The following is a 23,198-nucleotide window of genomic DNA, read 5'->3' on the forward strand; positions in this document are numbered from 1 at the left end:
GGCACCACACCCTGGCCCCAAAGTCCAACTTCAACATTCCCTGGGGACCTTGCTGCTCCATTCCCTTGCTTATCTGTTGCACCCTCTTAGTAGTTTGCCTAGGTGTGGCGGGATCAGATCGGGCGCAATTCCCACACTATATCTCTGGTGACCACAGCATTATAACCCGGGTACTGTTAGTACTACAGTTCAATAAAAACATTTTTATTGCTCTCTATCTGTGATGGCACCATTAAAAAAACAAAAATCCAACAATATATAAAAAAATGCATCATGATGAAGTTGGATTCATACCAGCAATACAAGGATGAGTGAACATCCGAAAAACAATTACGTAATGCAATCCATCACATAAACAAGATAAAGTATAAGAACCATATGCTCATATCAATGGATACAGAAAAATGATTTGACAGTATCCAATACCCATTCCTAATAAAAGCACTTAGCAAATAGGAATCAAAGGGAAATCCCTCAACATAATAAAGGCCACATATGAAAAACCAACAGCTAATATCACATTAATTGGGGACATTTTTCCCCCTGAATAAAAGGGAGCCCAACAAGGTTATCCCTGATCATCACTTTTATTCAACATTGTGTTGGAAGTCCTAGCCAGAACTATAAGACAACAGCAAGAAATTAAGGGAGTATAATTGGGCAAAGAAGAAGTGAAACTTTTTCTACTTGCAGATGATATGATTTTATAAAGAACCCTAAAGTCTCCACAGTGGGATTGTTGGCAACAATTAGGAGCCTAATAATTGGATTCTCTATAACAGTAATGAGAATTCCATAGGGCTTTCTAAGCTATAATCTTTACAAAAGTGGATCATCATATCTTCATTTCCATGGAGTGGCTGATGGGGTCTAATTGCCAAACTTTCGGTTAGAGCATAGTACTTAACTGCTGCAAAAACTGCTTACATGTTCACAATTTTTTGGTGAGTATGAATGCACTGTCGTATAACGGTGCTTCAGTACTTCATATTTAAGACATACTAAGAAACAACTATAGTCTGGGCTTCAAAACTGAGTATATGTCTGCCATTAAAATGTTGCTTAAACCTTTGTGATGGAGACAGCATTTCAGAACAGGAATAGAGCTTACAGACCATCCCTTGTTCTTTTTGAGTTCAGGAAACTGAGATCCCCCAGTGATTGCTCATTCATGAGATAAACGTTGCTTATTTGTTTGATTGTTTGTTTGTTTTTAGCTTGTCCATTTTCTTTACTTAAGTCGTATTTATGTTTGTGTTGATTGTAATCTAGTAAATTGTAATTTACTAGAATGTGAATTTCCTGAGACCAGGGATGTTTGCGTGATTTTTCCCCTTCTTTTCTGCTGCAACTTTAGCATATACAGCACTGTCTGTCACATAGTAGGTGCCCAATGAATATATGTTGAATAAATGAAAGGATGACTATCTAGGGAGCAATTAAAAAAAGTGTATGTGTTTTTAGAATATGATGTCAGGCTTTCTGTGCGATCTGGTAAAAGATGTTACCTAATATATGTAGACCTCACCTTAGACATTGACAGATGCTATATTTGGGGGACCAAGGGTGTGACATGGCCTGACTGGGGTCAGAGATCGGGAGGGTTAACATGGTGGGATAGAGGAATTGGTAAGAATAGGCTGCCATTACTGTTTTGAGTCCACACATGTTTTCTAAAATTATGTTACAGGCTGGAAAGTAAAGACAGCCTGAAACCATTGTCACCAGTACCAGATTTCTATTTTTTCAATAATGGTAGTAAAATTCCCTCGTTCTCTCACTTTGTCTCCAATGGGTCAGAGATCACATATATATTTGTCTGGCTCTAGGCCATCTCAGAATTCAGGCATACGGCACTTGTATTGTCACTGCCATGTCGATGACCTTGCCTCTTTTTTCCCTGCGCTCACACAATCTCCACGGAAGCTGCGAACTCTCTCCGAGATATAGCACCTCTGTAGATACTGATAATGTCACTTTGCATTTGTATGACCCGAGCCAAACCAACTGCCATCAAGTCCGTTCCAACCCATTCTGACCTTGTAGGACAGAGTGGAATGGTCCGGGACTCTGTCCCTGAAAATCTTTGTAGGAGCCTCATCTTTCTCCCGAGAACTAGCTGGTGAATTCAAAATGCTGACTCTGTGGGTAGCAGCCTTACTCATAACCCACTCTGCCCTCAGAGCACCTTTGCATTTGTATAGTGTTCAGGTTTTTTCATGGCATGTGCACCTATTTTATGAGTGGATAATAAGTAAATTGCAGTGCTGCATGAAATCAAGTGTACTATCTGGGAAAAGCTCACCGATCTAAATGAGATAATGAAAAATTGAGTCTAACTGGACTTCACATTTTCCGTTTAAAACAAATATATTAAAGACAGAGTGGCAACCACACAGCTAAGCCCAGATCCTGGATTGTAGATAACAGTGCCAATCTATTCTTCTTTTTTATTACCGTATATATTCGTGTATAAGCCATTTTTCAACACATTTTTGTGCAGTTTTTTTTTTTTGTGGATGAGAGATTTATTTGTGTGGTTTTTGTGGTAAAATTGGGTGCCTTGGCTGATATTTGGCTCAGCGTATACTCCAGTATATATGGTATATTATGTTTTGTATATTACATGTGATGCAATGTTATTTTTTTATTTGGTTTTTATATATATGTTTGTATTAAACAGGGTTCTCTAGAGAAACAATATTAGGACGCTTATGAATTTATGTACATAAAATGAGCGTTTCCCAGATAGTGCAATTGATATATGGATATATGGATAGATATATATAGCATGAAGGAATATAACAGCTAATTAGTCCACACAGCAGTACAGAATACCCAATTCAACTCATTTCCATGGAACAGTTAATTTACTGGAAGCCCTTCAACTCACGAGGACTGCTGGATCCAAGGTCAAGGAAGCAGACAGCTGAGTCTTCCCTAGAGTATTACAGGCAGTCCGGCCACAGCAGCAAACAGCAGAGTGGGTCACCAACAGTCAGCAGCTTAGGAACTTAGTGAAGCAGGCTTGGATGGGATATCAAGCTCAAGTAATGCCAGACAACTGGATCTGACAGCCTCAAGCTCAAGCGATGTATACATCAGCAGTGTGGCAAAGTAGGTCTCAAAGGAACTTCAAGCTCTAGCAACACAATCCACGGGTTGGCTGTCCCACAGGTAGTGTAGCTCACAAGATGAGGCAGTGAACTAGCTGGAGAAGCTACATGCTGTTCTGATCACCAGAGAGCAAGAGAGAGAGGGATGGGGCTTGCCGAGCCATGTATCTCTTTGCTCTCCAATCAAACTGTGAATTTATTAATCCCACATGTTCCTATTGGCCAGGTTGGCACAATAAACCTAACTATCACAATGGTCTTTAAATAAGTATTATATGAATTCAAGAAATAATGGTCCAGTTTTAGTTGTAAGTCATCTACTACTCATTCAGGGAAAATATATTAATTAGTCTTCCAACTAGAGTGAAAACTGCTCTAGTTCAAACCAACCAGCCACTCCACAGGACAAAGAGAAGGCTTTCTACTCCTATAAAGAGTTCTATACCCCTTAGGGTTTCTCTGTCCTTTATGCTCACTATGAGTCAGAAATGACTGAATGGCAGTGAGAACGATTTGAATCATACTGTCTCCCTGGCATAATGAGAGGGTTTGGTGTCTGGAAACCAGTCTTGGCCCACCTTTATCTGTGGCAATAGTAAGGCTATTTTAATATACCGAAGGCCAGTTTGTTATTTAACTAAACTCTTTACATAGAAGATTTGATCATTTCTGTCAACGTTGCATATAGATTTAACATTTATTTGTATAGCTTCACTATGAGTTGGCATTGACTCAATAGAAGTGAGTTTGGTATTTTTGGTTTTGCACTTTAAGATGCTACTTGTATTTATAAGAACTCCTTAATCATAGATGTCATTGGTGTTAAGATGTGTGTTTACAAAACATGAGAGAGAAGACTCGAGTGTCTTATATGATTGTCATTGCCTTTCTAAAGTAAGTGCAGAAAATGAGATTTAATTTATTGTTCAAATAATGTGCTTTTCTAAAAGAAGTATAAACATTAGTTAAAGATGCACACAAATAATTCTGTAGGTAGGGTTGTTAGGTAAAATAAATAAATGTGCAAAGACTTGGAGTTGAAACCAAAAGTGAAGAATAAGCTCAGCATTTCTCAGATTGAAAGAAATGAAGAAAAAAAAATCACAACTTGAGTTGAAATATTGGAGGATTCTATGGGCAAGGTTTTGAAGGATATGGGAAGCATAGAAAAATATAGTAGGAATACACAATCACTACACCAACAAACTTGGTTTGCAATCAACCATCTCTGAAGATGGCATATAACCAAGAGCCAATGGTACTGAAGGAGAAAGTAAAAACTGGACTGAAGGCATTGGCACAAAAGAAGCTACCAAGAATTGATAGCATACCAGCTGGGATGTTTCAACAAGTGGCTGGAATTATCAATCACTCATTTATACCAAGAAATTTGGAAAATAGCTCTCTGGTCACCAATTAGAAGAAGAATATATATATATATATAAATAAAGATATAAATATATATATATATATCCATTCCAAAGAAAGGTGACCCAACAGAATGTGGAAATTACAAAACAATATTGTTAATATAACTTACAACAACATTTTGCTGAAGGTCATTAAAAATGGTTACAGCAATACCTCCACAGGAAACTCCCCGAGACTCAAGATGAACTCAGACTAGGGCATGGACTGAGGGTTTTCGTTGCGCATGTTAGATGGCTAGGACCCCTGGTGGCATAATAATGGGTTATGCTTTGGGCTGCTACCCCCAGGTCAGCAGTTAGAAACCACCAGCCTCCCACTCTGTGGGAGAGAGATGAAGACTTGTGCTACTGTAAAGAATTACAGTTCTGTTCGTCCTATGGGGTCACTATGAGCTAAAAGCCACTCAATGACAGGGAGCAACTCAGATGGATCTTGGGTGAAAGGAGCACATACCAGAAAGACGTTTACGCATGCTTTATTGATTATGCAAAGATAATTGACTGCATGGATAAATTATGGATGACATTATGGAATTCCAGAACAGTTGTTTGCTGCACAGTCTAGGAGGCAGTTGTTGAAGAACAAAGGGATTCTGCATGATTTACAAATCAGAAAAAGCGTGCCCTAAGTCTGTTTCCTTTCACCATACTTATTAAATTTGTATACTAAGTGAATAATCAGGAGTTGAACTATATGGAAAATGATGCAATGTCAGTATTGGAGGAAGGCTCGCTAATAACCTGTTATAGGTAGATGTCATGACTTTGCCTACTAAAAGGGAACATAACTGGAAGCATTGGTGGTGGCTGGAGAACTGCTGTTCCTGACTTGTGCCCTGCTAACTCCTGTAATAAATCTCTATAATCACGAGTATTTTCTATGAGTTTTTTGTAGCCACTGCAGCAAATTATCTAAGCCAGCAGAGAAGTAGAGTGCTGTGGGAGGGATGTTTGGTATCAGAACAGGGGTAAAGATGGGTGCAGTATGGAGGCGGATCAGGTGTATCAGATCTCTGACTGACAGGAATTGGCCCCCAGCCCCTCTCCTGCCATGAAGTCAGAGGAGGTCAGATACCATTTTTGCTGCTCCTTTCATTGAACATCAGAGTATGATGTTGTTCAGTCTTTCCATGAAAATATACCCAGGCAAGACCGGATCCCGTGCACAGGTACAGATAGGAGATAAGAGCTCACAACACATGGAATCCAGGAACAGGAATGAGAGTACTGATACCAGAAGGGTAGGGGTTAGGAGGGGTGAGGAGGGGAGGAAGAGGGAACTGATCACAGCGATGCACACATAATACCTCGCCCACCCCACCAGCCCCGCCCTGGAGGGTAAACAACAAAAGCCATGGGGGAAGGGAGACAGCAGTCAGTGTAAGATATATACATAATAATAATTTATAATTTATCAAGGGGTCACAAGGGTGGGGGGAGGATGGAGAGAGAAAAGAGGAGCTGATACCAAGGGTTCAATAGAAAGTAAATGTTTAGAAAATAATGATGGCAATATATGTCCAAGTATGCTTGATAAAATTGATGTATGGATTGCTGTAAGAGCTGTAAGAGCTCACAATAAAATGACCTTTTAATAATAATAGAAACATGTACCTAGGCACACACACAAATATGTGCATGCACATATTGTACCTATTCTATGTTGATGAATGCCATTTCCTGTACTACATAGACTCACCCTGATGTAAAGTCTAAATAAATGGTAGCTATTTGCATGTAGATTCAATATGTCTTCAGCAAGTCTCTATGCTCATAGATTAAGTTTGGCTTTGCCTCCTTGATTATATGAAGAGTGGATCATATGTTCTGACACAGATGACTTGTATTTTCTTAAATGTATGATTTTGTTTCTTTTTCAATTAGCAACAATAAGTGTGCCCTCTTTCTCCTTGTAGATGAGGGTTCAGGAAGTTTGACAGCTAACACTGAGAGAATTAAATGCACTTTTTAGAGATTCAGAATTAATACATTGCAGTGGGATGTAAAAATCCCTTCCCTATCTTTACTCAGTGAAGCAAATATTACTGGGTGAATTACTTCAGCAATAGAAACTTGTCTCCAAATGTTTAGACTCAACCACATCCCCAAACCCTGAAGATTCTTTTAATAGTATTTTATAAAGCTTGGGAGGGCTACAGTTTCTTTTATGATGTCTCCAAACACCACTTACAGGATGCTAGATCATTATATTGTCAATTAGATACTTTCCCTATGAGAATTTTTCAATTTCTTCCAAAGTTTTAATGTCTTTTCCAATTTTAACTCTTCTGCTGTTGGTGCTTGCCTGGCGCATGTTTCAGCTGAGATGCTGGACGCTGTGCCGTTGGTATGGTGGATGGCTCTAGAGTGAGGCGCACTCCGAAGAAAGAGGAGGTGGCTCACGTCCGAGGGATTGATTCGCTGATGTCAAATGACTCTTGGCTGAAAGAAGAGATTATCAGAAAAAAAGTGTTTACTCGTGCTTTGTTTAGTTATTTTTTGATGAAATTTTAATTTTCAATTAGATGTATGTGTGGGGGTTACATTTCAGACCATCAAGTTTGCATTCAGCAGTTCAAACCACTGATCAATCCCCTTCCTCATATTCTCTCCCACCCACCCCTCTCCTGATGTTTCTTTTCCTTTTTATGGACCTTTGCCCAAACCTGTCAATCTTCTTATCTGTTGCTTCATCTTCCCACCTTTGCCTCTCTTGGGAGTCCCCCAAACCTGTTTCCTTTGGTGTGCAAATCTTTGTTTTGGTGACTTGTGCTTTATTGACTATGCAGAAGTGTTTACAGTGTAGATCATAACACACTATAGATAAGATTGTGGAAAACAAGAATTCCAGAACATTTCATTGTACTAATGTAGAACCTGTGCCTAGGCTCAGAGGCAGCCCTTCAAACCGAACCAGGAAATACTGCAGGGTTTAACGTCGGGAAAGGGTGCCTCAGCCTTCTCTGCTCCCGTTGTACTTACTCATACTGTATGCTGGGCACATCATCTCAGAAACTGGACCACATGGAGAACTCAGGTCAGGATGGGAGAAAGGCTCATTAACAGTCTGCGATCCGCAGACGACACACCCTTCTTGCTGAAAGGAAAGAGGACTTGTAGCCCTTATTGATGAAAATCAAGACTACAGGCTTCAGTAAATATTGCAACTCAATGTAAAGAAAACCTAAATTCTCACAATAGACATCATGCTGTATGGAGGAAGGATTGCATTTGTCATTGCTTTCATTTTCTGTGAAACCACAGTCCAAGCATCTGGAAGCAGCACTGAACATATCAAGAAACCCATGGCATTGGGAAAATCTGCTGCAGAAGACCTCTTTAAAGTGGTAAAGAGGGAAGATGTCCCGGTGAGATGTGTCTGACCCAAGACAGAAGAGGTGATGCATTGGACTTAGGATGTTGGTTTCGGATAGTGAAAGTGCCCTGAGCTGCCCGAAAATCAAACAAGTCTATCTTGGAAGATGTAGCGCCAGGATGCTCCTTAGAAGCCAGGATGGTGCTACTTTATCTCATGCTGTGGCTTATAGACTTTGGATTAGACTTTGGATCTCTCAATTCCTGGAGAAGGACACTGTTCTTGGCAAGTAGCGGGTCAGTGAAAAAGAGGAAGACCCTCAGCAAGAGAGATGGACACAGTGTCTGCAAACGTGGCCTCAGGCACAGGGAGAACTGTGAGTGTGGCACTTCCCTGGGCAGGGGTGATTTAGTGGTACATAGGGGCACTATGAGTTGAAACCAATTTGATGGCACCGAACTACAATACAAATGAATCTGCCTTAGTTCCTGGTATTTCTTTTTGTTTGTTCATTGTCACTGTTTTTGGGCCATTTCTGACTCATAGCAACCCTATAAGACAGGGTTGACCTGACCCAGTGGATTTCTGATATTGTAATTCTTTATGGGAGTAGAAAGCATCATCTTTTTCCCAAGGAGTGGCTGGTAGTTTTGAACTGCCAACCTTGAGGTTAGCAGCCCAATGTGTTACCACTATGCCCCCTGAGAGCTGACATTAAGCAGTTAGTATTAAATTCTGGCTGAAGAATTCCTTGAAGTGATTTGCGTTTACAGTACAAAGGGAATGTGGGTCAGATATCATGAGTTAGACCATGGCTCGAAACAAGCCCCCGGCATTCCGGTATGTCTCTGGTTATAGCTAGTTCTATGGTGAAGAAGAGAGGTTTCAGAGACAATTCTAGAAATGTAAGCAAGTAGGTTTTAAATTATAAAAATCTTACCATAGTGAATGATGTGGGGAGTGCGGAGTGGAGACCCAAAGCCCATTAGTAGGCCACTGGAGATCCTCTTGCAGAGGGGTCTTGGGGAGAAGATGAGCCAGTCAGGGTGCAATGTAACAACAATGAAAAATACAACTTTCCTCTAGTTCCTAAATGTTTCCTCCCAGCTCCCACTACCATGACTCGAATTCGACCTTGCAAGTCTGGCTAGACCCGAGGATGCACACTGGTACAGATAGGAACTGAAAATCCAGGGAATCCAGGGTGGATGAGCCCTACAGGACCAGTGGTGTGAGTGGCGAAACAGGGAGGGTAGAGGGAGAGTGGGTAGGAAAGAGGGAACCGATTACAAGGAACTATATGTGACCTCCTCCCTGGGGGACGGACAACAGAAAAGTGGGTGAAGGGAGACGTCGGACAGGGCAAGATATGACAAAATAACAGTTTATAAACTCTCAAGGGCTCATGAGGGAGGGGGGAGCGGGGAGGGAAGGAAAAAATGAGGACCTAATGCTGGGGGTTTAAGTGGAGAGGAAATGTTTTGAGAATGATGAGGGCAATGACTGTACAATTGCACTTTACACAATTGATGTGTGTATGGATTTTGATAAGAATTGTATGAGCCCCTAATAAAATGATTAAAAAGAACAGTTTATACAATGGTTAAATAAATCATTACAGAACGCAGTACCTTGATCAGAGACTTACGACATCCACCATAGCTGAAGGCCAGCTGTGTCCACGTCAGGGGCATATGGAATGGAGATGAATCCTAGGCATGATCAGTATATGGTTTTAATAGAAAATGTCAGTGTAACTGAGTGAAGAGTCGAAAGAAAGAAAAGTACCACGTATTGAATGGGTGGAGGAGGACAGCAACTACTGACTTTTCATTACATGGGATCTGAGAGAAAGAGCCTACCTTTTCTAATCCTGCATCCTGCCTTCCACCTCCATTCGCCACCTCCACTACCCTTCATTTTCCAAAACACTTATCACCTACTAAGATACTGTGTACTTTACTTTAAGTTCTTTCCTTAAAAGGTCCATGAGAGAAACTGTTTTTGTGTGGTGATGGTTCCTAGACAAATAAAACAGTGTCTGGTACTTGGGATGTGATCAGTAAATATTTACTGAATACATGGAAAAACATCAGTATTTCAGGAAGCAAGTCTTATTCAACAATGTCAAAGTCTTCTGGGATGTCACTTAAAACAAGCGAGGCAACTAGTAATCTATTGGTGTTCTTAGGACCCACTTGAGCGGTATAGTGGGAAAAGGAGCTAGATGTCATGGGATTGAAGAATGGCTGGTCAGTGAGGAAGCACAGATTGTCATTAGAACTACTATTAAAGTTTCAACTGTAGTAGTTACATACTGCATGGTTTAAAATCAGGAAACATGTGCATCGGGCTTTTGTCCTCACCATATTTGTTCACTTTGCATGCTGAGAAAATAATCAGAGAAGCTGGCTTATCTGAAGAACTCAGCATCCTCACTGGAGGAGGTTTGTAAACAACCTGTGATATGCAGAGAACACAAGCTTGCTTGTGGAAAGTGAGGGGGACTTGAAGCACTTGCTGATGAAGATCAAGGATTGCAGCCTCCGTATGGATTACACCGCAATGTAAACAAGAACAAAATCCGTACAACTGGACCACGAGGCAACATCATGATGAATAGAGAAAAAGATTGACGTTGTCACGGATTTTGTCTTGCTTGGATCCACAATCCACTATCACGGAAGCAACAGTTAAGAGATCGAATAACACATTGCATTGCATAAATCTGCTGCACAAGACCTCTTGAGAGTGTTGAAAAGCAAGGTTTCTTTGAGGACTAAGGTGCACCTGACCCAAACCCAGGTGGCATTTTCAGTCTCCTCATACCTAGGTGAACGTTGGACATTGAGTAAGAAAGACAGAGGAATCGATGCATTTGAATCGTGCTGGCAAAGAATATGGAAAAGCCCATGGACTGCTGAAAGAACATGCATCTGTCATTGAGGCAGTCCAGCCTGAGGGCTCCTTAGAGGCAGGCATGCCGGGACTTCCTCTCGCATGCTTTGGACATGTTGTCAGGTGAGACCAGATCCTGGAGAAGACCACCTGAACATCATTCTTGGTAAAGGAGCAGGGATAAAGAGGACGACCCTCAACAAGACGGATGGACGCAGTGACGGCAACAGTGGGCTCAAACACAGGATCAGCTGTGAGTGTGCCGCAGAACTGGACAATGTTTTGTTCTGTTGTACATACGGTCACTGTCGGTTCAAATCGGCTCAGTGACACTAACAAAACAACAATGTAGTAAATAAGACAAAAAGATGTGTCTATATACACCCACTCCTCAGTTATTGACATGGCTAGTCTCTGAAGACCAGGTTGTTATGTGAAAATTATATGACAATGGCGGGTCAGACAACTATATGAGATCACAAAATGCAGAATGACTATGTTATATGACTGTCATACTGCATCACTACATAACTGCAAACTACTGAGAATCATGACTTCATCAAGGTGAAACATAACTTTAGCCAGGATTATTTTGACCTTGTATCTCAGTGTTCATTATTGACATGTATAATGCACAAAATAGAATTTTTATTATTGCTGTAAATGCGAAATGTTGGATAATGAGATTGCTAAAACATGAGACTATGCTATATAGCATTTTTAAACAGTAAAACCTGGGAAAGTCAAAATTTCTGTATGGCAGAAATCTGTCAGAGCAAGAAAATGAAAATATTTTCCAATAACATAAGCACTAGGAGAATGGCAAGACTATACTTTGTCAAATGCAGAAACTTGTGAGACCTGGAAAAGCAAGGCAAGTCCATCAAATGCTGGCTCTCACAGGCTCCACTGTGTAAGTCATCTTATTTAATTCATTTTGTTCTATTTCAAGAAGTTCCTCCAAGTTTTATAAATTATTATATTATTGAATCATTTGAGAATTACTGAATCATTCACATTTTAGGATGTTTTGAAAGATACCTAAGTCCAGTACTTGATTATTTTCCTTATTGAGCAAGTAAGTAAGACTCATTTGTAATTAGCAGCTTAATTGTTTAATCTATGCAAAAGGAACTATTAATGGAACTTTAAAATCTAAACCATTTGCCTTAAAAAATTTAGAATAAGTATTCTTGCTCTCTCATTTTTCTCCCAACTTATTTTCACTGACTGTTTAATAATGTATCCTTTTCCAGACAAACCCCTCTGGAACAGAAATGGGAGCAGGGATACCAGGAGGGTAGTGGGAAGGTGGGTGATGATGGGGTGGTGGGGAGGGAAGGTAGGGGAGGGCACGGAGGAAAGGGGAACCAATTGCAACGATCGATGCATAGCCCACTCCCCACCTCCAAGGGGATGAACAACAGAAACGTGGGGGAAGGGAGGCAGCGGTTGGTGTAGATATGACAGCAATAATAATTTTTAATTTATCAAGAAGTCATGAGGGTGGGAAGGGGGAGGCAGGGAAAAAAGAGGAGCTGATACCAAGGGCTCAAATAGAAAGTAAATGTTTAGAAAAGGATGATGGCAACATATGTCCAAATGTGCTTGACAAAATGGATCTATGGATTGTTATAAGAGCTGTAAGAGCCCCCGATTTATTACTACTACTAATAACAATAATGTATCCCTTCTAAGACAGAGGTAGTTCTTAGGTAAAGTTTAGTTCAGCCTCTTTGCAGTGATGACTGATGGTGAATTATGTTTACTATTTATGAAACTATTTACAATATGTTGTTCTTTGCCATCTACTTACCTGGGTATGCTTTTAAAAGTAAGCTTTTTAAAAATTATAACTTATAATGAATGTAATTTTTATACACTAAATTGTAGGTGTTTAAAACAGTAACTTCCCCCCTCTTAATATGCTTTGCCTGGATCTTTGATAGTGCTTATGTTAAATTATGCTCTATTTTATCACAAATGAGATGTTAAATGAACAGATTACATACACAGGGATAACCTTTTTTCCTTTATAGAGAATCTATTTTTTTAAAAGTAAATATGGTATGTATAATTTAACTTCTCTCAAATGAGTCATTCCTAGCTATATTTAGTACTATAACTAGTAATATAGCTGAATTTTTCCAAATGTGTAAGTGGAGAAATTGGACATTAATGCATGACAGTTAATGAATTTTCAGTAGTTTTTAAAACAATGATCACATAAAACCTCATGATATATTTTCAAGTCGTGACTCAATGACTTCCCACAGACGAGGCACTACTTCTTGCAGGTTAAAAGAAAAACCATCCTAGTAGAGAGCCTTTTGTTGTGACTTCCAGAAATTAGACTGCTTTTTTGTTTTGTTGTTATTAGTCATTGTTTCTAGTTTTAGCTGTAAATCTTTTTAAACTATAGGATATTTGAAGTTTGATTCTAGATGCTCTGTGACAGTTAGCAATTGTTCTTTTTTTTTTTTTACATTTTATTAGGGGCTCATACAACTGTTATCGCAATCCATATACACATCAATTGTGTAAAGCGCATTTGTACATCATTCTCAAAACATTTTCTCCCCACTTAAACCCCCGATATTAGGTCCTCATTTTCCCCCTCCCTCCCCGCTTCCCCCTCCCTCATGAGCCCTTGATAGTTTATAAATTGGTATTTTGTCTTTTGATTTTTACTTTGTGTTCTTCTTATCTCCAAGAGAAATGGTTTTGAATTTTTTAAGGGCCTTTGGACTGCTTTGAGGATCTGGTGGAAACTATTAAATCAGTTCACTCTTGCTATGTGACAAGCCACTTCAAAATTTTGTTTAAGACAGTAACTTTTCCCCCTTTTGATATAATGCTGTGCACTAGCAAATTGATCTGGGTCCAGCAGAGACTGCTCACCATAGTGTTAACTGGACTCTTGTACGTATTGTGGTCAGAGGTGGTCCACGACTTCATTCACATGTGTACTGACTGTGGACAAGTGTAGTGGAAGGGTTACACATCATCCAAGAGAGCCTGGGCGCCATCATCTGGTAGTGCTTATAGGATTTCTGAGAATAAAAAGAATACTTTTAAAAAATGTTAGCTTAAAAATACATGTACAGTTCTCTGGCATTTATTATATCCACGGTGTTTTGCGGCCATCGTCACTGTTTGCTTCAAAAACCATTTTATCACCTCAGACAGAAATCCCCCGTCCATCCTTCTCTCTAGGCATTGCTATTGTGAGGTGCTTTTGAATGGGGTCTGAGTCATAGCGACCCTGGGTGTGAGAGAACACAATACTGCCCGTTTTGCACCCTCGTCACAGGTGTTTGAGCCCCTGGGTGCACACCCTGTGTCAGTCCATCTTGTCAGCCTTTCCTCTTTTTCACTTCCCCTCTACTGTACCATGCATGATGCCCTTCTCTAGGGAGTGGTCTCTCCTCACATGTCCAAAGTAGGTGAAATGAATTATTGCCACATTTGCCTCTCAGGAGCATTCTGTCTGTACTTCTTCAAAGATAGATTTTTTGGGTTGTTTTTTTTTTTTGGAGTCTGTGGTACTTTCAACATTCTTCTCCAGCACCACAATTCAAATGCATTGATTCTTGTTCAGTCTTCCTCACTCAATGTCCAACTTAGCAAAATACATGGCTTTTGTCAGGTGCACCATAATCCTCAAAGTGACCTTCTTGCTTTTCAACACTTTAAAGAAGTCTTGTGCAGCATATTTACCCAATGCAATCTGTTGTTTGATCTCTTGACTGCTGTTTCTATGACCATTGCTTCTGGGTTCATGCAAGACAAAACCCTTGACAACTTCAATCTCGTCCCTGTTTATCATGATTTTGTCTATTGGTCCAGTTGTGAGGATTTTGTTCTTCTCTACATTGAGTTGCAATCCATACTGAAGGCTGCAATCCTTGATCTCCATTAGCAAGTGCTTCAAGTCCTCTCTTTCAGCAAACAAGGTTGTATGACCTGCGTAACACAGGCTGGTAATAAGGCTTTCTTTAATCCTGATGCCGAAGTCTTCTTCATATAATCCAGCTTCTCTGATTATTTATACAGCATGTAGATGGAAGAAATATGATGACAGGCTATAACCCTGGCTATAGCAACCATTAACCTATTTCCTGTCTCAATTGCATTTGTCGATTATAGATATATAAGTGGTATGATAAAATATCTGTCCTTTTGGGCTTGGATTATTTCACTTACCATTCTGTTTTCAAGATTCATCCATTTTATAGTATGTATTAGAACCTTTTTCCGGTAATGATTCATGGTATGTAAATAGCCTACTTACCCTATCTATTCACTAAGCATCCCTGGTTTTTGTATGTGTGTGTTCGTTCAATGCTTTGAGAATTCTGCTGAATGCTTTATGAGTTCTACTTACTTGTGCTTTGCCAATATGAGAGAGAGAGAAAATTAGTTCAACATATACAAGGGAACTATATTTACCTACACACAAATAAAATAAATAAAAGGAATGACCCATAACTTCTCACATCTTAATTTTCCTTAAAGATTGACAGCACCCTTGTTGACTTTGGAAATGTAATTCATCAGAGGTAGACCTGGTAGATGTTGCATTTCAGCAACACATTTAAATTGACCATTGTATTACACCAATTTATAAACTGGAGTTTAGTACCAAACAGGTGGAGGCTATATCATTCACTTTTGACCATAATAATGCTATATAATAAATGACCGCAAACCCTCAATGACATTCAACAATAACTGTTTCTTCTGTCACTGAAACATTTATTGGTGTGTGGGTCAGCTTGGCTGGCTTCCCTTTAGGTTGTAGCTCTACAGCATGTCTGGGACATATCTAATCTTGTGTCTTATTCGAGAACCAGAATGGAAGGGTAGCAGTTATCTGGGCATGAACTTTCGGTGACAGTGACAGAAGTTTCTAGGGGGGCGCCAATGGAAACACGCAATATCTCTTAGGTCTGAGGTTCTGATTCCGTGCACTATGGCTTCTCCATTCCCTTAGGCAGGACCAGGTTTTTTTTGTTGGATAAAGGTTAATGAAACCCCAAGACTCTAGTCCTTACCCATCCTTCAGGTTTGGAATGAGCTCACCTTTGTGGTTCAGTTTCCAGCCAAACAATAGATCAGTCTATAAGGAGAACAATACCATTCAGTAAGGTACTCACACCTTAGAACAGAGGTTCTCCACCTGTGGGTCATGACCCCTTGGGGGTTGAATAGTCCTTTCACAGGGGTTGCCTGATTCATAGCAGTAGCAAAATGACAGTTATGAAGTAGCCACAAAAATAATGTTATGGTTGGGGGGTCACCACAGCATGAGGAACTGTATGAAAGGGTCACGGCATTAGGAAGATGGAGAACCACTGCCTTAGAATAGACAGTCACTTAAGAGCAAAAGGGAAGTAGTCATCCAAGAACTGGGTTCGGAGGGCTAGCGAAGGAGGAATGGAAGGGGGAAGCACAGGGTAGACGTAGTGTATTGAGGGGCTTGCAGGAATGAGATGAAGCAAATGTGGATGACTTGTTGAATGTGAGACTGGCAATTCACTCTGCAAACCTCCACCTGATTCGTAATGAAGCTTTAGAAATAGAGTGGACAACGTCTACGGACTTAGCTGATGTTTACGTGTTTAAATTGGAATGTAAGTGATTGCCTAACTGGAAGTTCGGACCCACCGACTGGCTTTATAGGAAGAGCAAGACCTGTGGGCCTGCTCCTATACAGATGACTGCGTGGGAAACCCTGTGCGGCAGACCTGCGCTGTCACCTGGGTCATTATGAGTCCCCTAGCTGGGAGACTTCCAAGGTAGTTTAAATATGTTTACCTGGAATAGGATCAAGAATTGCAAGCGTCTCCTCCCACCCCTGCCTTTATATGCAACTACAGCACGAGTCTTTGTTGACTTTCCTTAGAACCTATTCACATCCTTATTCCAATTCAGTCCTGAGGTCCTCAAGAGTGAGCCGTATGGAGAGAAGGCTGATGTCTGGGCAGCGGGCTGCATCCTTTACCAAATGGCAACTCTGAATCCTCCCTTCTACAGCACCAACATGCTCTCTCTGGCCACTAAAGTAAGCAACCCTGGGGAACCCAAGGACCTTTGTTGCTAAGAATGCCATTCCTCTGCTTAGACAGAGCTTTGGAGAAAAAAGTCAATGAAAAACACCCATTGTACGTGACTTAATGCATTCCCCCTCCCGCTCTGATAATATATATACATATACACACATATGATATATATGTATGTATCACAATATGTATTATGTAGTATATGTGTATATATATCATGTATATGCTATATATACCATGGTGTGTATATATATGTACATATCATATGCTATTATATACTTTCTGCTATCATTGTTAACATTTATCATAGAAAATTACTAGATATATCAAATTACTTTTGATCTTTAATTTTAATTGCGCTTTGGCTACCCACAATCCCTATATTATATCATCTCACACTTGACTTATTAAGAATCTGAGGTTAACTTTTACTCAGCTTGGAGAACACAAATCCGTGTGCAAGAACTGTTTAATTAATGCTAGGTTTTACATTTGGTCAGGATGTTTTTGTTTTGGAATAAAATTTGTGGCTGAAGTTTTACTGCTTAATCAATTACTCTCATGTTGGGGCCCAGTAGATATGATGGAGTACAGGTATGAAGGATCCCTTTACTTCTGTCACTCTCATCTGTATGTTTTGCAGATAGTGGAGGCAGTGTACGAACCAGTGCAAGAAGGCATCTACTCAGAAAAAGTGACAGATACCATCAGCAGGTAATTAGTGCTCATCTACAATAGTGATATATATCTGTACAACAGTGCTCATCCGGGCCCACTCCCAAATGCCCCATATCTACAAAGATTTCCTGTGTATTATTGGTCAGCAGCACATGAAGAGGAAGGGCCCCATAAATAATCCAAATCTAGAAAAATGTTTATACGTTGCAATTATAATTTGCAAATAGATACAGTGCCCAAGAAAACTGCAAAACAGTACCTCCTGCCCCAAACAAAACAAAATCCCAATGCCACCGCCATCAAGTTGATGGAGAGTCAGCAACTTTATGGAAGCAAAGAGTGTCATCTTTCTCCAGAGGAGCAGGGTTTGAATCGTGGTTAGTGGCCAACTCTTATCCAACAGTGCCACCAGGGCTCCCCAAAACAATACCTCACCCCCCCAAAACACCCCAAAAAACAACCCATTGCCACCATGGAGACAATTTTAACTCTTAGCGACCCTATAGAACAGGGTAGAACTTTCCCTGTGGGTTTCTGAGACTGTAACTCTTTACTGGAATAGAAATCTTCATCTTTCTCCTGCATAGAAGCTGCTGGTCTTGAACTGCACATCTTGCATTTAGTCACTTAAAATATGCAACCACTAAAAATCGTTGTTTGGCACAAGAACACTTTGTTCAATAACCTGGCATTCTTTTGATGTGCACCTTCTGATACGATCACTGAAGACAAAATGGGTGCATAAACAAATGTAGTGAAGAAAGTGGATGGTGCCTGGCTATCAAAAGATGTAGTGTTGTGGGTCTTAAAAGCTTGAAGTTAAACAAGCAGCCATCTAACAGGGAAGCAACTAAGCCCACATGGAATGAGCACACCAGCCTGTGTGATCATGAGGTGTTCACAGGATCAGGTATCAAAAGGTCCAAAACAAACAATTATATCAATGTGAAAGAGGGGGTTTGGAGTGGAAACCCAAATTGGACACCCCCCCCACAGAAGTGTTGCAAGGAAGGAAGAATTCAACCAGAGTACAGTATAGCACTGACGAAACACACATCATTCCTCTAATTCCTGAATGCTTCCTCCCTCCCACAACAATGACCCAATTCTACCTTACAAATCCGGCCAGACAGGCAAACACACATTGATAAGAGCTCTCAACACATGGAATTCAGGACAGATAAACCCCTCAGGAACAGTAGTGGGAGTAGCGATGTCATGAGGGTAGGGGGATGTTGGGGGAAGGTCGTGGGGGAGAAAGGAGGAACCCATCATATGGTAGGATATATAGCCTTCCCCCCCAGGGGGACGAATAACAGAAATGTGGGTGAAGGGAGACAATGGACAGTGTAAGACACGAAATAACAACAATAATATATAATTGATCAAGGATTCACAAGGGTGGGAGGGTGGCAGAGGGAAGGGAATAAAAGAGCTAATAACAAGGGCTATAAGTAGAAAGAAAATGTTTTGGAAGTGTGATGGCAATATATGTACAAGTATGCTTGATACAATTGGATGATGGATTGTTACAAGATTTGTAAGAGCCCCCCCCCAATAAAATGATTAACAAATAAATAGATAAATAAATAAATAAATAAAGTCTTTTGGAGGAAGACTTTGTAGCAACCAGTAAAATGCATCAGATATAAAACTAAATTCAGTAGACAGGATATAAAGTTGTTTGTTACTATAACAGAAACCTCAAACGTAAAAACCTTCACCAATATGGGAACAGACTGTCCATGCTCACATGAACTGTAAAACTAACACATGGTAGCTGATAAAATTGCAAGTAGTTTGAAATTAGTAGTATTTCTACTCTTAACTAATGGATCCTTTTCATATGTTTATAGGATTTTATCTTGAGTCTTTCCTTGTTCAGACAGTACTATTGTGTTAAGTCTTCACCCAGTCCCCAAATCCACCACCATCCAGTGGATTCCAACTCATAGCCCCCCAAAGGACAGAGTAGAATGTCTCAGAGGATTTCCAAAATCTGTACTCTTCAAGGAAACAGACTATCCCATGTTTCTGTCACAGAGTGCCTGGTGGCTTCCGCTCCAACATTTCCATTAGCTGCCACGCATTTAATCAACATGACAGCCAACTGGGTTCCGTCAGTTTCCACACACAAAGGTAATGGTAGCAACAACCATAGTTAAGAGCCTCAGGTCAACTGGACAAGCAACTTGCCTCTTCTGTTTCTATTTCCTTGAGTCTATGAAGTGAGGATCTTTATAAGACCTACCTCTGAGCCAATGGGATAACTATATGAAATAACATACGTAAACACTTGGCATTGTGTTTGACAAATGGTAAATAAGAAATGTTAGTAATTGTCATTTTTAATTTTATGAGAAATGAGCTGAAGCTCTTTAAACCATCTGCCTCCTTCTCCATTGATATGAGTCCAGATCAATGCAGTTAACTGCCCCTTCCTTCAGGATTTGTGCCTGTTCTGTCTTGGTGGTTTTCTGGAAAGCACTTTTAAAAAAAATGTCAGATGCCAAGGCGAAGTCCACTGATTTGCTCATTTAATCTTCTCCTTTATAGTGGTGTGTGAATCCTCAAAGAGGAGAAGGAGGGGTAAGAGCAGAGGAAGAGGTGCAGAGACATTGTTCTGACATCGTGTGCCTGAGCAAGCAAGGCTCTAATTCGCTTCTGACAGGCTCGCTGGTTATCAGTCTTCATGCTGGTGGAGCTTCCGTTCTGCTGGGAAATCAGACATTAGCAGTACAGTGTGGGAAGTATGAACACCAGTAGGTTCGGGAATCTGCTGGGTTCTAATTTCTATTCTCCCATCCACTGTGTGTGTGACCTTGGATATTTTACTGACTTCAGAAGCCTTCATACCCTCACCAGTGTTATGGGTGTTGGAATAATAACTATTTCATGAGCTTGTTTTGAAACTTAAATTAAATAATGCTTCTGACATATTAGGGCCTCACATAGAAATCCTTTATTAAGTGTTAACTTTTTTATTATAATTTTAAATGATAAGATAAAGTATATGCTATTGTAATTGTGATAAAAGACATTAAAGGAAGCGGTGTGAGAGATTGCCTAGTGGTGGGGTTTGGGCTCCGTCCCTCTGAAGAAGGGCTACGTAAGCTGGAGCCCACATAGTGAGTCAGAACTCACTGCCACTGAGTCGATTCCAACTCCTAGCGACCCTATAGGACAGGGTAGAGCTGTCCCTGTGGGTTTCTCAGCCGATACATCCTTATGGAAGTAGAAAGTCTCCTTTTTTATACACGGAGTAGCTGGTGGTCCCAAACTGCTGATCTTGTGGTTAACAGCCAAGCTCATAACCCACTCCACCACCAGCAATCCTTGATTAGTACGTGGTAATCTCCAGTAGTAAACACAGTGGAAAAAGCGTGCCAGAGGTTTTCCCAAGGGAATGAAGTTGATAATCTGAGGAATTGAAAACCAGTGGAGGTGTAGCATGTTAAATAAGACATAGAAGAGTCAGTGAATGAGGGGTTGGGAAACAAATTGGGGCCTGGTCAATCAGGTCCTAAAGGCCATGTTGAGGGTTGGGGGTTTTGTGAGTGCCAAGGGGTATATTGCTAGGTTTTCAGAAGGCTGGGCCATAGTGATAGTATCTTCTTGTACAAAGGCTGTGCTGGCTGCTCAGTAGGATAGACATGGGAGGAGGAAGCAGCGCCAATTGTTCCTAGAGAGAGGATGGTGCTTTTGACAGGAGTGGAGGTGGAGAAGAGCAGGAGATGGCGAGAAGAGCAGTTATTTGCGGGATAGATAGGAAATTGCGTCAACAGGCAGAATGGTAAAATTGCAGTAGAGGAGGCTACTAGACGGTAGTGCGTTCCCTGTCACTAGGAGTCACAGGATGATTGGTCACTCATTAACTGCAACCCAATGAAATGTTGGGGACACTTCTAATTAAAAACAAACCAAACCAAACCACACTGATTCCGTAAGAAATAATGGCTGGACATTTATTTTATAATGGACTATATGAGGGTGTACTCCCACCAACGGAAACATTTTCTCAAAGCTATGTTTTTAATTTTTTTTTTTATAAACCAACCTTATCACCTTTAAAGTACTCTCCATTACACTTAATACATTTGTCAAATCTGCGATTCCATTCTTGGAAACATTTTTCAAACTCATCTGTTTGGATGGCTGACAGCACCTCCCTCGTTTTTTTCTTTACTTCTTCTATGTTGTCAGATCTCTGTCCTTTCATGTCCTTCTGCATTCGCAGAAACAAAAAGAAGATACATGGAGTGAGGTCAGGTGAGTAAGGTGTGTGGGGCAAGAGAGGCATGCTGGTTTTTGCCAAAAGCTGGTGTACTGGGATGGCTGCTTGAGCAGGTCCATTGTGTTGTGGCAAAACCAGTCCCCCATCTGCCATAAATCAGGCCTTTTTTGCCACACACAGTTACACAGTCTTTTCAGAACCTCTAAATAGATAGTTTGATTAACAGTCTGACCTGGTGGGACAAACTCCAAATGCACTATCCCCCACACATCAAAAAAGAAAACAAATGAGCGTCGTCTTGATTTTTGATTTCACTTGACAAACTTTTTTTGGAGTGATGTGATGATGGCATCTTCCACTGGCTTGATCGATGTTTGCTTTCAGGGTCATAAGAAGAGCACCATGTCTCATCACCAGTAATGACCTTGGAAAAAAGTTTGGGTCACTTTGCTGCTGTTCTTTCAAAGCACGGCGTGTTTCCAGTTGATGCTCTATTTACCGGTCAGTCAGAAAGAACCCAAGGCACAAACTTCACAGCAACTCTCCTCATTCCCAAATATTCCGTTAAAATTTACTGCACCCTGAGCTCCAAGAGAGTCCAAATAACTGACCCATCTCTTCAATGGTTCGTCATTATTCTTGGAGCACATTTTTATCCGTTCAGCAAGTTGGCCGACATTGAGAACAAGGCTTGTCATCACTCAACATTTCACCTTTTTTGAAACAAGAAAACCACTCTTTAAAAAAAAAAAAATCATTTTGTCATTTTATTGGGGGCTCATACAACTCATCACAATCCATACGTACATCAATTGTATAAAGCACATTTGTACATTTGTTACCCTCATTATTCTTAAAACATGCCTCAGCATGCCCCATTTGCTCTCCACGTAAGCAAACGGCCTCATTTAAGAAAACCACTCATACACTTGAGTTTTTCCCATAGCGCTGTCCTGGTAAGCTGTGTTCAACATCACAATGGTTTCTGTGGCGTTTTTCCCAAGCAGGAAACATTTCACAGCTGCATGCTGTTCTCTTAAATTGGCCATCACAAAAAACCAGCTTAGAACAAAACTGCTTTTATGAAAAAGTTCACTGAGACCAGAGAGAACCTTCCCAGGCAATGCCACTTAGAGCTCTAACTTAGAGCTGCTCAATGCTCGCCTTGTGCCAAAAATGTGTACTAGTAGAGCTCTGTGCAGTGGGGCTTTTTGCCTTTTTAGGGGGGTGGGGTGGGTGGTGGTATCCCCTTGTATATAAAAATGACAGCATGTATACTATAATATATTATTTTTATTTAAATTATTTAGGACTACACATTGTCTGGGTTCACATCACTGATAAAGTTTTATCTTTAGAAAATTTTGTGTAAAACCCAAACCAATCATGAACCATACCAAACCATGTTTGTTTTTAAATCATTTTATTAGGGCCTCATACAACTCTTATCACAATCCATAC

The 23,198-nt window shown here is 40.4% G+C and overlaps 1 protein-coding gene across 1 annotated transcript in view; it reads left to right on the forward strand.

The window, feature by feature from the left end:
• Window positions 1–23,198, forward strand: part of NEK10 (NIMA related kinase 10) — a 232,817-nt gene that overhangs the window by 108,106 nt on the left and 101,513 nt on the right. The window contains exons 21-22 of the mRNA XM_030887662.2: window positions 16,698–16,827; window positions 17,469–17,539. Of these exons, the coding sequence (XP_030743522.1) occupies window positions 16,698–16,827; window positions 17,469–17,539 (201 nt within the window). The remainder of the gene's footprint in view (window positions 1–16,697; window positions 16,828–17,468; window positions 17,540–23,198) is intronic.

The sequence above is a fragment of the Echinops telfairi genome, unplaced genomic scaffold, assembly GCF_000313985.2.
Source record: "Echinops telfairi isolate 266 unplaced genomic scaffold, ASM31398v2 ScPeMD7_7420;HRSCAF=8458, whole genome shotgun sequence".
Taxonomy (NCBI): Eukaryota; Metazoa; Chordata; class Mammalia; order Afrosoricida; family Tenrecidae; genus Echinops; species Echinops telfairi.